This window comes from Lycium ferocissimum, chromosome 5 (genome assembly GCF_029784015.1).
Source record: "Lycium ferocissimum isolate CSIRO_LF1 chromosome 5, AGI_CSIRO_Lferr_CH_V1, whole genome shotgun sequence".
Lineage (NCBI taxonomy): Eukaryota > Viridiplantae > Streptophyta > Magnoliopsida > Solanales > Solanaceae > Lycium > Lycium ferocissimum.
In genome coordinates, this window is record NC_081346.1 from 69,825,631 (window position 1) to 69,839,059 (window position 13,429).

Genomic DNA, 13,429 nt, shown 5'->3' on the forward strand with positions numbered 1-13,429 from the left:
AATTAATTCAAGTGACGATAAATTGATAAAAATCCTAATATTGGCATAAATAAGGATAAGTATCAATAAATCGTATTAAAAATGTGAAAAATATGTAAAAGTTGTATTTTGTGCTATTTTGTGCAGAAACGTTAATTTCAAGAAGGATGAGCCAAAATTGAGTGTCAACAGCTGTCCCTCTTTGAACGGAGATGATGTAAGAGTCTTCGGACAAAGAAGTTGACATTATGACCAATTTTGGCTCGACCGAACAAACAATCATTTTGATAAAAATATGATCGAACTCTGATTTTTTAGTTTCCACACACCTCAGATTGTCGGGATGTCATGCCATGTAACGCCTTTGCTTCGGCGAAGAATGCAGTGCTGGTGCATGAAATAACGCCTTTGCTTTGGCGGAGAATGCGAGTGCAGAAAATCACGCCTTTGCTTCAACGAAGAATGCAGGTGTAGAACAATGCGTCTGCGAGCATACGCAGAGCATTTGAAAATAATAAAACAATGCAGGTGTGGTGCAGTGCGTTTGCGAGCCTACGCAGGGACGCTTGAACATAATAAAACAATGCGGGTGCGGTGCGGTGCGTGCACGCGAGCATACGCAGGAAGCTTGAACATAATAAAGCAATGCAGGTGCGATGCGGTGCAGTGCGTCTGCGAGCATACGCAGGACGCTTGAAAATAATAAAGCAATGCAGGTGCGGTGCAGTGCGTCTGCGAGCATACGCAGGACGCTTGAAAATAATAAAGCAATGCAGGTGTGTGCGGTGCGTGCGAGCATACGCAGGACGCTTGAAAATAATAAAGCAATGCAGGTGCGGTGCAGTGCGTCTGCGAGCATACGCAGGACGCTTGAAAATAATAAAGCAATGCAGGTGCGGTGCAGTGCGTCTGCGAGCATACGCAGGACGCTTGAAAATAATAAAGCAATGCAGGTGCGGTGCAGTGCGTCTGCGAGCATACGCAGGACGCTTGAACATAATAAAGCAATGCAGGTGCGGTGCGATGCGTCTGCGAGCATACGCGGGACGCTTGAAAAAATAAAGCAATGCGGGTGCGGTGCGATGCGTCGCGAGCATACCAGGGGCATTTAAAATAATAAGCAATGTGTGGTGCGAGCATGCGACATTTGAAAATAATAAAGCAACGAGAAATGCAGCGCGGAAAATAACGCAGTGACGCTTGAAAATAATAGCAATGCATAAGGTAAGCATGCGGATGCTTGAAAATAACAAAGCTTTGCGTGTCGAACAATAACGCCTTTGTGAATGCGTGAACGATGCGAAGGTAAAGTCCTTGGGCCATGAAATGGTGCCTTTAGGCGATGAGAATGATGCCTTTAGACTATGACGCCCTCGGTGTCCTGTTGTGGGGCTGGACGAGCCAATGCAGTGTCCTCGCTGGTGGGACGAGCCAATGCGTGTCTCTTGCGGGGGGTGGACGAACCCGTGCCGTGTCTCATCGTGGGCCGGGACGAGCCATGCGTGTGTCCTATTGTGGGGCTGGACGAGCCCGTGCCTTTTCTCTCGAAATGCGCCGTTGGCGGAATTTTTGAGGGCCCCCTCAAAAATTCTGTCCCAGTTTAGAAAACAAACAAAAAGTTGCATACTTCCCGCGAAATGTGATGTGCCCTTGCGGAATTTTTTGAAGCTACTCAAAAATGCTGTCCCAGTTTCATGCTTCAGCGGAAAAATACAAGGATTTTTTTCATGGTAAGACCAGATGTCGATACCTCGTAGAGTTAGTAACAACACAACAACATCGAACTATATTTACTGTGCAAAATAAAAAAATAAAAAAAATAAAAAAAATTTAAGAAAAATAGCAAAATCATGAAAGCAAAATCTAGCAAAATTGATTTTTTTTTTTTTAAATAACAACAATGATTGATATAACATGCCTCGACTTCAGTTGGTACCAACAAATTAGTATTGTGCATAAGAATCACCATTATTTATCGTCCAACAAACCAAGGTCGACTTATTAGTAATTCCTACAGCTTCAAGTGGTACCTCAGTCATACCTGAAGATCGACAAGATTGGTTCATTTTGCTTCAAACAAGGATTTTGAACTATACCTATCCTCATGTTTCAAGTGCCCTCACCAGAAAGAAAGTCCCTTTTCACACATATTCAGTTTTTTTTTTTGACCTTTGGGACATCTAGAGAAGCGCACTCAAACTCAGAAAGATGTTCAATGCTTGCAATTGTGATACCATAAGCTTGGCCGTCATGTAAGTATCCACTAATGAGAGAAACCTTAGCATAGGATCACGTAGGGCTTGTTATGGGGTTGTAATGTAGGCTTGGAAAAAGGGTAGGATATTATCTGGATAAGGAGTGACTAATCCTCCCCTAAGCGTTGCACTATGTCTGTGCTTGGTATTTGTGTGCTCTGACGCTGATCTACTTCGTTTTATTGTCCCTTTCTTTTGTACTTGTACGACCTCTTTTGCAAGTTAAAGCCCTTTTTTTTTCTTTTTTTTTTTTTTTTTTTTTTTTTTTTTTTTGTTTTGAGTTTGGGGTTGCATGGGGATTAAGAGACTGTGGGGATTAAGAGAATTGACTTGGGTTGTATGCCTGAGTGTGAAAAATAAAAAGGAATAACGGGTTGTATGTCCGAGATCCCGAATGACTGAGGTTTTTTTTTTTTTTTTTTTTTTTTTTTTTTTTTTTTTTTTTAGGTTCCTTCTTGCTGTGGGGGACGGTCGAATCCTCTTTTTTTTTTTTTTTTTTGGAAGCTTCAGCTCAGATCTCTATCCGCGGTTGCACGTTTTTAGTACGCTCAGGGAGGTTGGGCCAAGAGAGAGATAGTGCATGTAAGCACTCAGAAATGGTATAGGCTTATGATGTGGTAGTCAAAGAAAAGGCTTTAGGCTCAAAGGGGGAATGCTAGGGATAATGTCATTTGGTAGGCTAGAAAGGCTCAAACGGGTCAAAGAAGGCCTATGATCCCTTCCTATACCGAGTGTTACTCATAATTTCGCCTCAACAGACATTCAGGCCAAGTTCTAGATCACAATGTAATGCAATTGAATGTTATCTAAAGCTCACCACACAATGCACATGAAACAATGAGGTTGGTTTTGTTCTTGTCCTATAAGCATGCAAGAGAATTTTTCAAGTGTCACTTAAGGTGTGAATGAGAGGTACCAAAAGAATCTATAGTTTACCACGAAGTCAGTCCTCTCCATTATATTGGTTATCACTTGTTTCTTTCCTATGCACAATCCTAACTGTGTTGGTACCAACCAAGTCAAAGATATGAATCTAATTTTTTTTTTTTTTTTTGAATAATGAATACCGAACCCAAAAGGGTTGCCTACGTATCTCATCTTTGATGAGAATCAGGTGCGCGTAGTTCGTTCAGAGAGATAAAAAGAAATAAAATATTTTTTTGTGATTTTTCAAAATGAAGGTTTTGTTTTTTTTTTTTTTGTGAGTTTTTTTTTAATAATGAATACCGAACCCAAAAGGGCTGCCTACGTATCTCATCAAAGAAGAGAATCAGGTGTGCGTAGTTCTTGCAGATAGGGTATAAAATGCATGATTGAAGAAAAAAAAAAATTACAAAATTCAAGGTTCAACACAAGTCAACTAAAAATAGTTAGATAAAGTGCTAAGGTAGTGCAAAGCAAATAACAACAATATTTATTTAAAAACAAAACATGTAACAAATAAAGAGTATGTGAAAAATGAAAAGAATGTTCGAAATAAAGGATAAAATTCAACCTAGCTAAAAACAATTGCAAAATGGAATGTACAGTAACCTAGGAATTCTAAGAGTTGGTTTCATCTAAACACAAGGTTCTCCCAAGCGGACAACTTGGGAGTGGAAAGTCCGTGGCTGTCGACTGCACCGCCGATCGACTAAATCCACAAGATCGATCCAACTAAGGGTGATTTAGTAGTGCGTGGCCGCGAACCGCGAAACCGCTTTAAGTGTGAATTTGTGTGAATTTTCCAGGATTTGGAAGAAGTATGAACGGATTGACAATTTATATAAACCGATAACACATATGAATATTAATATGAAACCACAAAAAGGTAGCAATTAAAGAGATCCAGTAAAAGCAAGATGCATAATTTACAATAAAGTAAAAAAAAATGAGTATGGTAAATAAAACTTGTTAGTAAAAAAAAAAGACAATAATACAGTGTATGAAAAAGAAAAAGAAAAAAAGCAGATATGTACGTAAACAAATAAGGGAACAAGGGGAAGGATATACATGACGAATAAATACAGGCAAGTAAAATAATAAACAAAAACTCAAATAAAGATAACATACCTCGAATAACAAATTGAGTCCATATGGTTAGAACCTAAGTGTCCCCAGCAGAGTCGCCATGTTGTTGCACCCTATTTTTACCAAGGCTAAACAAAGCACAACTTATGGAGCTCTGAAATAATTAATTATGTACAGAGTCGCCACCTAGCATTTAAGGCATGCTAGGATACCTATAAATTATTAATATATGCAGCTTAATATGGTCTACGAAAATAAGTGAGATTCTAGGTAAGTGTTCAAGTTATTCCGAAGGGAAGGTGTTAGGCATCCTTCAGAATCCACAAATGTGGTTCCCGGCTGAACCAATTTAACTATACGAGGTATGTGTAAAAAGGCTTGATTATTATTTACAAAAAATATTAATAGAATTTAGACTAAAGAATAACTAATATGAATATTCATGTAGTGAAAGGTGTAAGTATTTACGTATGTATAAAATGCGTATTACATGATTATTTATAAGTAAATAAAGTGCGCAATTACAATGACTAACAATTTTAGTTTTAAATGAATATATTATAAAGGTATGTACTTAACAATGAACGACTTGCTTTTGAATAAAAAAAAAATCGAAACATATGTGATATAACAATTATTTAAAAAATTTATCTACAACTTAAGAGCTTGAGTATGTGAAAAGGTATAAGGAATGGACATGAAATTATTTTTGCACTCAAGATGAGTTAACTAATTTAACTAGCTAAGTATGTACGCCTAATCAATTAATTATGAGAGTACATTCTAAAGCCTAAATATTGAGGCAAATCACCCTATTTATTTACTTAAGTGTGCTAAGCTACTAAATTAAAACTCTAGCGAAACATGATAATTATAAGAATATTAGCTACGAAAAAAATAATAACTGTCTAATGTTAATTTGTCTAAAACGCATAAAAATTAAATCACATAAGCAGATCATAAATAAATACCACCGATCTGCACCCTAAAAAGTAAAGTTTCACTATATTTTATGCTTTGTATAATGTTAAGAATATAAAGAAAATAAATATAAACAAAGAATTTGAGAAGCTATTTGAACTCTTTTGAGCGTCATCTTCGAGAATTAACTCTGAATACCTGCGTGAGACTTAGTAAAAATGTTAGTAAGAGAATAAATAACTATTGGGTGAATTAAAGGAATAATGAATAAACTTAAAATAAAAAACCCGTCTTTTGTACATGGGAGGCCTTGGAAGTCGACGGAAATTTCTTCATCGGCCAAATGTAGTATTTGTGTTCAAAATTTAAATAAATTCCTATCAAGTGTAGAAATCTATTCTTTTAAGGAAACATAGTAAATGTTAGCTTTGCTTTCATCATATATGGCATGTTTTCTTTATGAATAAGAGCAACGGCTTGCCAAAATGTATAACGAAACTCAGAAACTTCCTTTCTTAAGTATAGCATTGTTCTTATCAAAGTGAAACATCTTGAAAGGCATAATGTTTTGAAACAAATAAAAAAAAAGCAACAACAAGCGATTCTTAATATATATATATATATGACATATTCAGCAAGACGGATTTTAAAGGTGTACCAAATGTAGCCGCAAAGCAAACACCGAAGCAACAATTTTGACAATGCGCTCGAAACGCAAGACAGAAGCAACGGACAACAACAACAACAGGAACTAAAAAAATCGTTGGTAAAGAAAATAGAGCAAAGCACAAATCGCCGGTTTTCCATGGAGCTCGCGGAGGAGACCACGAGGTTCCGGAAAAATCGAGTAGCAACATGGGGGCAGCCCCAAAACTGTTCAACAATAAAAATAATCGACACCAAAAAAATAGAGATGATGCACAAAATGTAAGAACAAATTGTCGGAGTTCGTCAATCATTTATTTTCCGGCGTAGTACGCGGAGTTTCTTTCCGTTCAACCGCATTGCTTCGATGGTGACGAGCTCATGGTGACCGGATCTTTTTTTTTTCTTTTTTTGATAAAGAAGAAAAAAAAAAAAAAAAGTGTTTTCGCGATAGGATAACAGTGGGGAGAAGAGGGGGAAGGGAATGAGGTTGCGCGTTGGTGGTCGCATGGCTGCTCCGGTTCACCGGAGATGGAGCTCCTCGCGGAGCAGCGGGAGGGGGAGGACGAAGCGGGGTGTTGTGTGGGCTGTTTGGTGGAGGTGTGGTGAGGAAGATGAAGGCGGGAGCGAAGGGGGTAGTTTGGCGCGTCGCCGGAGCTCGGAGCTCCGGCGGGGAGGCGGCGGCGGCTATAAAAAAAATGAGGGGGGAAAATGTTTAGGTTTTCCTTAGAGAGGGAAAAAATCTGAGTGTGGGTGTGTGTAATAATGAGAGGAGAGAATTTGAGGGAAAGATGGGGAGAAATAGTCAAAAAGGGTAGGAGACATGTGGGGCCTGCAGAGAAAAGGGGAAAGGAATAAAAATCTGAAAATGAGATGTGTTGTCGTGTGTAAGTGTGTGTAATAATGAAGGAGAGAGTTTTTAGGGGAAAAGAATGGGAGAAAGTCAAAAGTTAGAAAACACGTGTGGGTACAGAGAGAAAAGGGGGAGGAATAAAAAAAAAAAAAATGAGAGGGAAAGAATGGGAGACAAGTCTAAGATTTAGGAATATGTCTTCCCATTTTGCGGAGTAATGCGATGTAATCATGCTAATTTGCGCAAGATAAATTAAATATCGCTGAATTAGTTTTGTATGTGATAAACTATTTCGATTTTTATGTGTTGATCGATAGTATTAAAATATAACTAATATACATATAAAAATGAGAGTATTAATATACAATTAGAAAAAATGCGAATAAAAATGTGATTGATTTTTATAATGTCTAAAGTAAAATAAAAAAAAAAAATTATTTACTAAGATATAATTGCACCGTTATGTCGTATAAATCGTATACGTACAAATGACTCGAAAAAGTAATAATTATTTAAATTAATTCAAGTGACGATAAATTGATAAAAATCCTAATATTGGCATAAAAAGATAAGTATCAATAAATCGTATTAAAAATGTGAAAAATATGTAAAAGTTTATTTAAACGTTAATTCAAGAAGGATGAGCCAAAATTGAGTGACGATAAATTGATAAAAATCCTAATATTGATAATAGCTATTCATAAATAGAGAATGTGTGTGGTTGAGGATCGAGAGAAAGATGTGGTTTGAAGTGTGATATAAAAATCGTATTATATGAAGATAAAATGTGAAAAATATGTAAAACATTTGTTATTTTTATTTCCAGAAAAATGGTGATATTGATGTGCAACAAATTCGTTCAAGTGACAACGATTTGTTCACCAAATCTTTGCCAACATCAAGAAGATGATATTCAAGATTGGAATGCCAAGACTCGGATATCGAATTTTGGTCCTTGTCAGGGGGAGTGAAACACGTGTTGTACTCTTTTTCCCTTAACCAATGTTTTGTCCCATTGGGTTTTCTTGGTAAGGTTTTTAATGAGGCAGCTTTCAAAGCGTATTATTAGATATGTGTACTCTTTTTCCTTCATTTGGACTTTTTCCCACAGGTTTTTTCCTAATAAGGTTTTAACGAGGCACACCATCTATTAATGGACATCCAAGGGGGAGTGTTGTAAATATATTATTGGTGGATGTCCACCAAGTGAAAGTGGCTACCAAGTTTATATATTAGATGTCACCATGTAAAAGTGGCCACCAAGTTTATAGATTAATGCTTGGATATCAAGACTATCTTGGAGAGCAAGATTATTTCTTAGTCATCAAAATTTTTGGCCACTAGGTTTCCTCCTATACTTTGCCATCAAGGATGTTTGGTCACCAAAAATCTTGGCCACTACGAGTCCTCTAATTACTTGGCCATCTAGGATTTTTACTTCTATAAATATGAGGCCATATGTTTTGTAACATAGAAGATAAGCAATACACAATCTTACTCTCTCTATATATATTTCTCCCGTGTATTTATTTTATAGTCTTTATTTTATAACATATTGAACTTATATGGATAATTTTTTTAATAAAATAAGAGGCAAGATCAAACAATGAGTAGTAAGAAAAGTAAAGAGTCTCGATACCTTCTAAATTTGTCCAAACTTAAAGGCAGACTGCATTAGCTTTACATGATCAAAAGAGAAAATTTGGCTGAGAGACCCATTCAAGTCCTCAATTAACAAAATGTCCTTCTATTATTTATTCATTTTAAAATATATCAAAATAAATAAGAAAAGACACTTAATGAATAATTGGGCTATAATTAAAATATTAGACAAGCTAGGGACCTATTTGTAAATAAATTAAACATATAAACCTAATATTTTGCTCCAACAATTCAAATCTGCTATGCCTCTCTCCATTGCAACGGCACATCCCTAATATTTCCTCCAACAATTCAAATCTGCTATGCCTCTCTCCATTGCAACGGCACATTCAAAAAAATTTGCTATGTCCATTGAAGGCAATTCTCTCTTTCTCCTCCCTTCTTGCTAAAGACGGATTGCTTTTTCAATTTACTCATCTTTTGAACTCTCTTTTTGAGTATTCTTCTTGAATTTCTAAATTGTAAGTTTTCTACTCTCCCTTAACTCTAGCATCAATCTTATTTTGTAAAGAAAAACATTGTAGTAATAGATATGCAATTAAAGTTTATATGAAGTTATAGTTAAAGTAATTGTTTTTTCTTTGTGGGTGTTGTTTCTTGATCATAACTTTTACTTGTTCTTTGAAGAATTCATGGTGCAAGTCGATCCTAAAAATGTTGGCCGCGAGCTAGAGGAGAATCAGGTGCACCTTCATTTTTTAGCTTTTCAACTTAAATTTCTCATATCAGTGAGAAAGGAATCACAACTTTTATAAATTAAGTGACAGATAATAAATCGATCCGACCAAGTAAAAATCTGTCACAATTTACGTGACCAATTATTAATTGGTCTACTCAATCAACCATCGATCTGCTTTATAAAATCATCCAAAAGGCTAAAATATTTTGTTTACCAAATCAGGCGATTGATAGTACATTAATCTGAACAATCTAAAAATCAGGCTGATTTTCTAAATATATAATAGACCGACTAATAGTTGGTCGGATCGATTTACAATCAGTCCTTTAAAATATTGACACCAATCTTTAGTTTTCCTTATTTGTCTAATTGATATTACATTTGTTACAATATCTTCAGGAACATGATATATCTAGCGAGGGGGATGAGTCTTCTAAAATCGTTAGTGATGGGGATAAGGCTTCTAAAACAGTTAGTGATGGGGATGAGTCTTCTGAGACATCTAGTAATGGGGATGAATCTGCTGAGGAGAATGATATATTATTGATACCAGAACGTGAAACCTCAGTAGACCTCTCCCAATATAGTTTGCGTAAGGAATTGGAGGACGAGGATCACTTTGATGGACTTGTGAGCATTTTATCAAGGTGGGATGTTGTTAAAATTATACAATATTACTTGGAGAAGGAAAAAGTGTATAACCAATTTATGAATAGTTGTTTTGGCTGCTTATTAAAAGTGAACCTAGAGAATTGGAACAAAAATTTTTGTGGCCAAATCGTACACTATCTTCTACAACGACGTGTTGTAAGCTTAAAGAAAAAGGAGGTTTGGTTCATAATTGATGGTAAGCCAATTCGATTTGGTATGAAGGAGTTTGCTATGATTACCGGACTGAATTGTGGAAAAATTCCCACTGGTAGGGTTTTATATGATGAAGGGATTTTTTAGATCTAGTGTTGAACAAAAAGAGTAGTCTAACGGGAAATGATTTAAAGGAAATATTAAAGAGTGACAGATTTGATGCGCAGACAAAGTTGAAGATCGCTATAGTGTGGTTTGTTGAGTCTTTTTTATGAGCTAGTGATCAAAAGCGAACTGTTGATATAAAGAATATGAAAATGTTGAGTCTTTAGTTTGTAATATTGTTCCTTTCTTTTTCACAAAAAAAAAAGAGAATGTAACATCAAATTTTCTCTCGTATAAATGTTGATAAATTGAGCATCTGTCCGACAGATGCATGATCTGTCTGTTACAGCAGATGCTTTGGTCCGCCAGATGTGGTATCGATCGCTCTTTATCGTCTTATTCCTTATTAGTTTTATGTTGATATTTCGTATTGACTTGAGAGTTGATGAATAAGGAGTAAAACTAATGAAAAATTCAAAAAATACTTAGCATGATCGTTCGAGTTGAAACAATAAGAGGATTTACAAGAAGACTGACTATTTGTTTTTGTGAAGGCACCATCTGGTGCATATAGAGTTCGGATATTTGTTTTCTTACTTGTACGTGTTGACACCCAATTTTGTCCCTCCTTTATTTAATTTACTCGGGTTTTTCTAAATTTACTGATGAGTTAAATACTTTATTTTTCACTATTTTCATTGCTACTACTATTAATATCCCTACTGTTACTTTCAACATTATGAGCATTACTTTATCACAAGTTTTAAATGTTTGTCATCGTTTCATTTTGGGTTCGGACCCATCAAATTAATTACAAGACAACACTTTGCTAAATCCTTATTTTCTACATATTAATTGTTAATTGTCTTCACATATCATATATTGTACTATTTTATTAAAATTAGAAGCCCAAAATGATGAAATAGAGGAGGAAGAATCAACAATTAATGGCCCAAAACACAAATACAATATTATTCCCTACCCAAATAAACAACCCACACTTTAATATCCAGCCCACATTTTCAGCCCACTATTCATTCAACATCAAATACCCATTACTTATTCCTACCCGATCCAGCCCAAAATTACCGATCCAGCCCAATTTTTCCCCTAAAACCCAATCCCTTCAACCGGCCATCTCTTTCTCTTTTACCCTAATCTCCATCTCTCACGCTCTCCTTTCTCTCTCTCTCTCTCTCTATCTCTCTCACCGCCGCACCCTCCTTCCTTTCCTCTCTCTCACGCTCTCTCCCACTCACTCCTGTTCCCCACGTTTTCTGCCACTTCCTCCACGTTCCCCGCTCCTCTTTCTCTCTCTCATACGCTCCTCTTTCTCTTCTCTTAAAACCTAATCACAATCCTATAAATAATCCGGATTGAGAGGAGATCGGGGAGGAGTTTTTCGGGTTTTGAGGAGAGAAAAACGACCTTCCAATCGGATTCTTCAACATTTTTGTAGAACTCTTGCGGAGATCATTCAAAGTTTGAAGGATCTGGAACCACGAAAATCCCCTACAAAAATACAAGTTTTAACCACCAAAAACAATGATCAATTACTCTATTCTAATTTCTGTTCTTTCTAAAACTTTAATTACTTTAATCGGTTTCGGTTTCGGTTTCGTTCGAGTTCGAACATAGATTCGAGACCCCGACGCCCCACTTCACTGCACCCACAAAAGGTCAGTGCGCTCTTTCATTTCGAATCTAAAGTTTCTGATATGTAGTCGTCTATGTTTAGCTGAATCTCAGTTTAATAATTTAGAGTATTACGCATGTCAGATTTAGTTAGTTTAATTTTGGTTTCTTTAATAATGTTTGTATGTTCTTATCTCAATTTAGTTCGGGTTTCGCAGTCTAGAAATCGTCAGAATCTATTTGTTTATGTCTTAATTTTAGCTTAGTTCAATTTCAGTCTTGTTGGTGTTTAGATGTTCGTACGAGTTTACCTGGGGGATGATTATGATGGTAGTGTTTGATTGCTAATTTGACATAGTCATGTTTATTTGGACCTGTTTAGATTAGTTTGGTCATTGGCTGGTTGTCATTTAAGGTGATTTTAGTGTTTGAAATCAGTGCATTCTTCCATCTAACCCATATTGACTCGATTCATACAATTTACGTACATGTGTGATAATTGTTTTGGGATATGCCCATCTGTTTAATCTATGCCTAGCATTGTCAGTCACATACCTTAATGAATTGGTGTTTGATGCATGTTTATGTTTGAGCCTGTTTGATTCAAAGTAAGGTATTTACTTGGCTACTTTGATTGTCTCCAATACGCATTTAATTATAAGAAGGTTCATTTGCTAGTGGTGTATATGTTATTATTTAGCTTCAGCCTATGTTGAAATACTGTTTGGTTGTGTTAGTTGTAGGCATCATACTTATCTGGTATGGATAAGTAAGATTAGACTTTGGAATGATTATACCTATCTGCTTAATGTAGTTCCATGATAAGAATGGTAACTTTGTTTGGATTTCATAGTGAGTCTTGTACATGTCCATATGCTGTTTGGTCTTAGTCCTTGCATTAACCCTTCATGATGTGTGATCCCTTAAGGTCATTAGATGTTTCTTTTCGAAATTTGTGATCGGTTGGTTAAGTATAGAGTGTGATCCTTTCCTTCTACTCTATAGCCTAAAAGTATTCTCAGATTATACTCTTGCTGCATTTCCAATGCTTCAAGCCTCCACTACGCTGTTAAATAAGACTAAGCATAAAACTGCCTCAAACATAAATGATTTGTCAATATCTGTGCACTCATCTGATTTCTTCTGGTGGTTTAAAGATATATCAATGATAGTTTAAGGTCTGGCTTGTGCCTAAGTATTATTTGAATGGCTTTATGCTTGTTTGACTTTTCAGTAACTCACTTAAGATTAATCATCTGAGTCTTATATGCTAAGGTCCATCCTCTATTAAAGAAATTGTAGTCTAGTTTGAGTGTCTAAGATCATACATGATAAAAGTTATTTTAAACTCAAATTTGCTTGATTCTATCACATATGAGTATAATCTCGATTTCATCTTTGCTTAACTTATCCGCAAAACAAAAATGATCTATAAAACATCTTCGTTACATACATGAATGTGTATCACATTGTATGTCATTATCCATATCATGTCTTCATCCACTAAACTTCTATTTCCTGTTAACAATGTATCTATATCTTATGCTCATGGTGTGATTATTTGGGCTATTTGAGTGCATGCTATCTCTCTGGTAACCTCATCAGCAACCCTGTCCATCTGAAACACTCCTTTTTGACATGTCTTTTGGTTTGCTTCTGCTCCCCTGCTCATTCCCTTGGCTTCATTTCAACCAAAATTTATGCCTCCCCCTGTTAGTTTTTGATTATCACATTTAGGTTGTTTAGCTTAGTTGTCATGTAGTCTGGTATCAACTGCCCACCTCTGTATTTAATTCGGTTCTTGTCATTCTTGCGAGCACGATCTGAGCTTGTATCCTCGAAACATTTCTTGGGATTAAATTTGGGTTCTAGTTATTCAAG

The 13,429-nt window shown here is 36.0% G+C and overlaps 1 protein-coding gene across 1 annotated transcript; it reads left to right on the forward strand.

Moving 5' to 3' along the window:
* The first annotated feature begins 8,516 nt into the window (after window positions 1–8,516).
* LOC132057987 (uncharacterized) lies at window positions 8,517–9,955 on the forward strand. The gene is made up of 3 exons (XM_059450561.1): window positions 8,517–8,786; window positions 8,953–9,008; window positions 9,404–9,955. Exons 2-3 carry the CDS (start codon window positions 8,958–8,960, stop codon window positions 9,953–9,955), a joined length of 603 nt encoding a protein of 200 aa, XP_059306544.1. The 5' UTR covers window positions 8,517–8,786; window positions 8,953–8,957.
* Window positions 9,956–13,429: the final 3,474 nt, after the last annotated feature.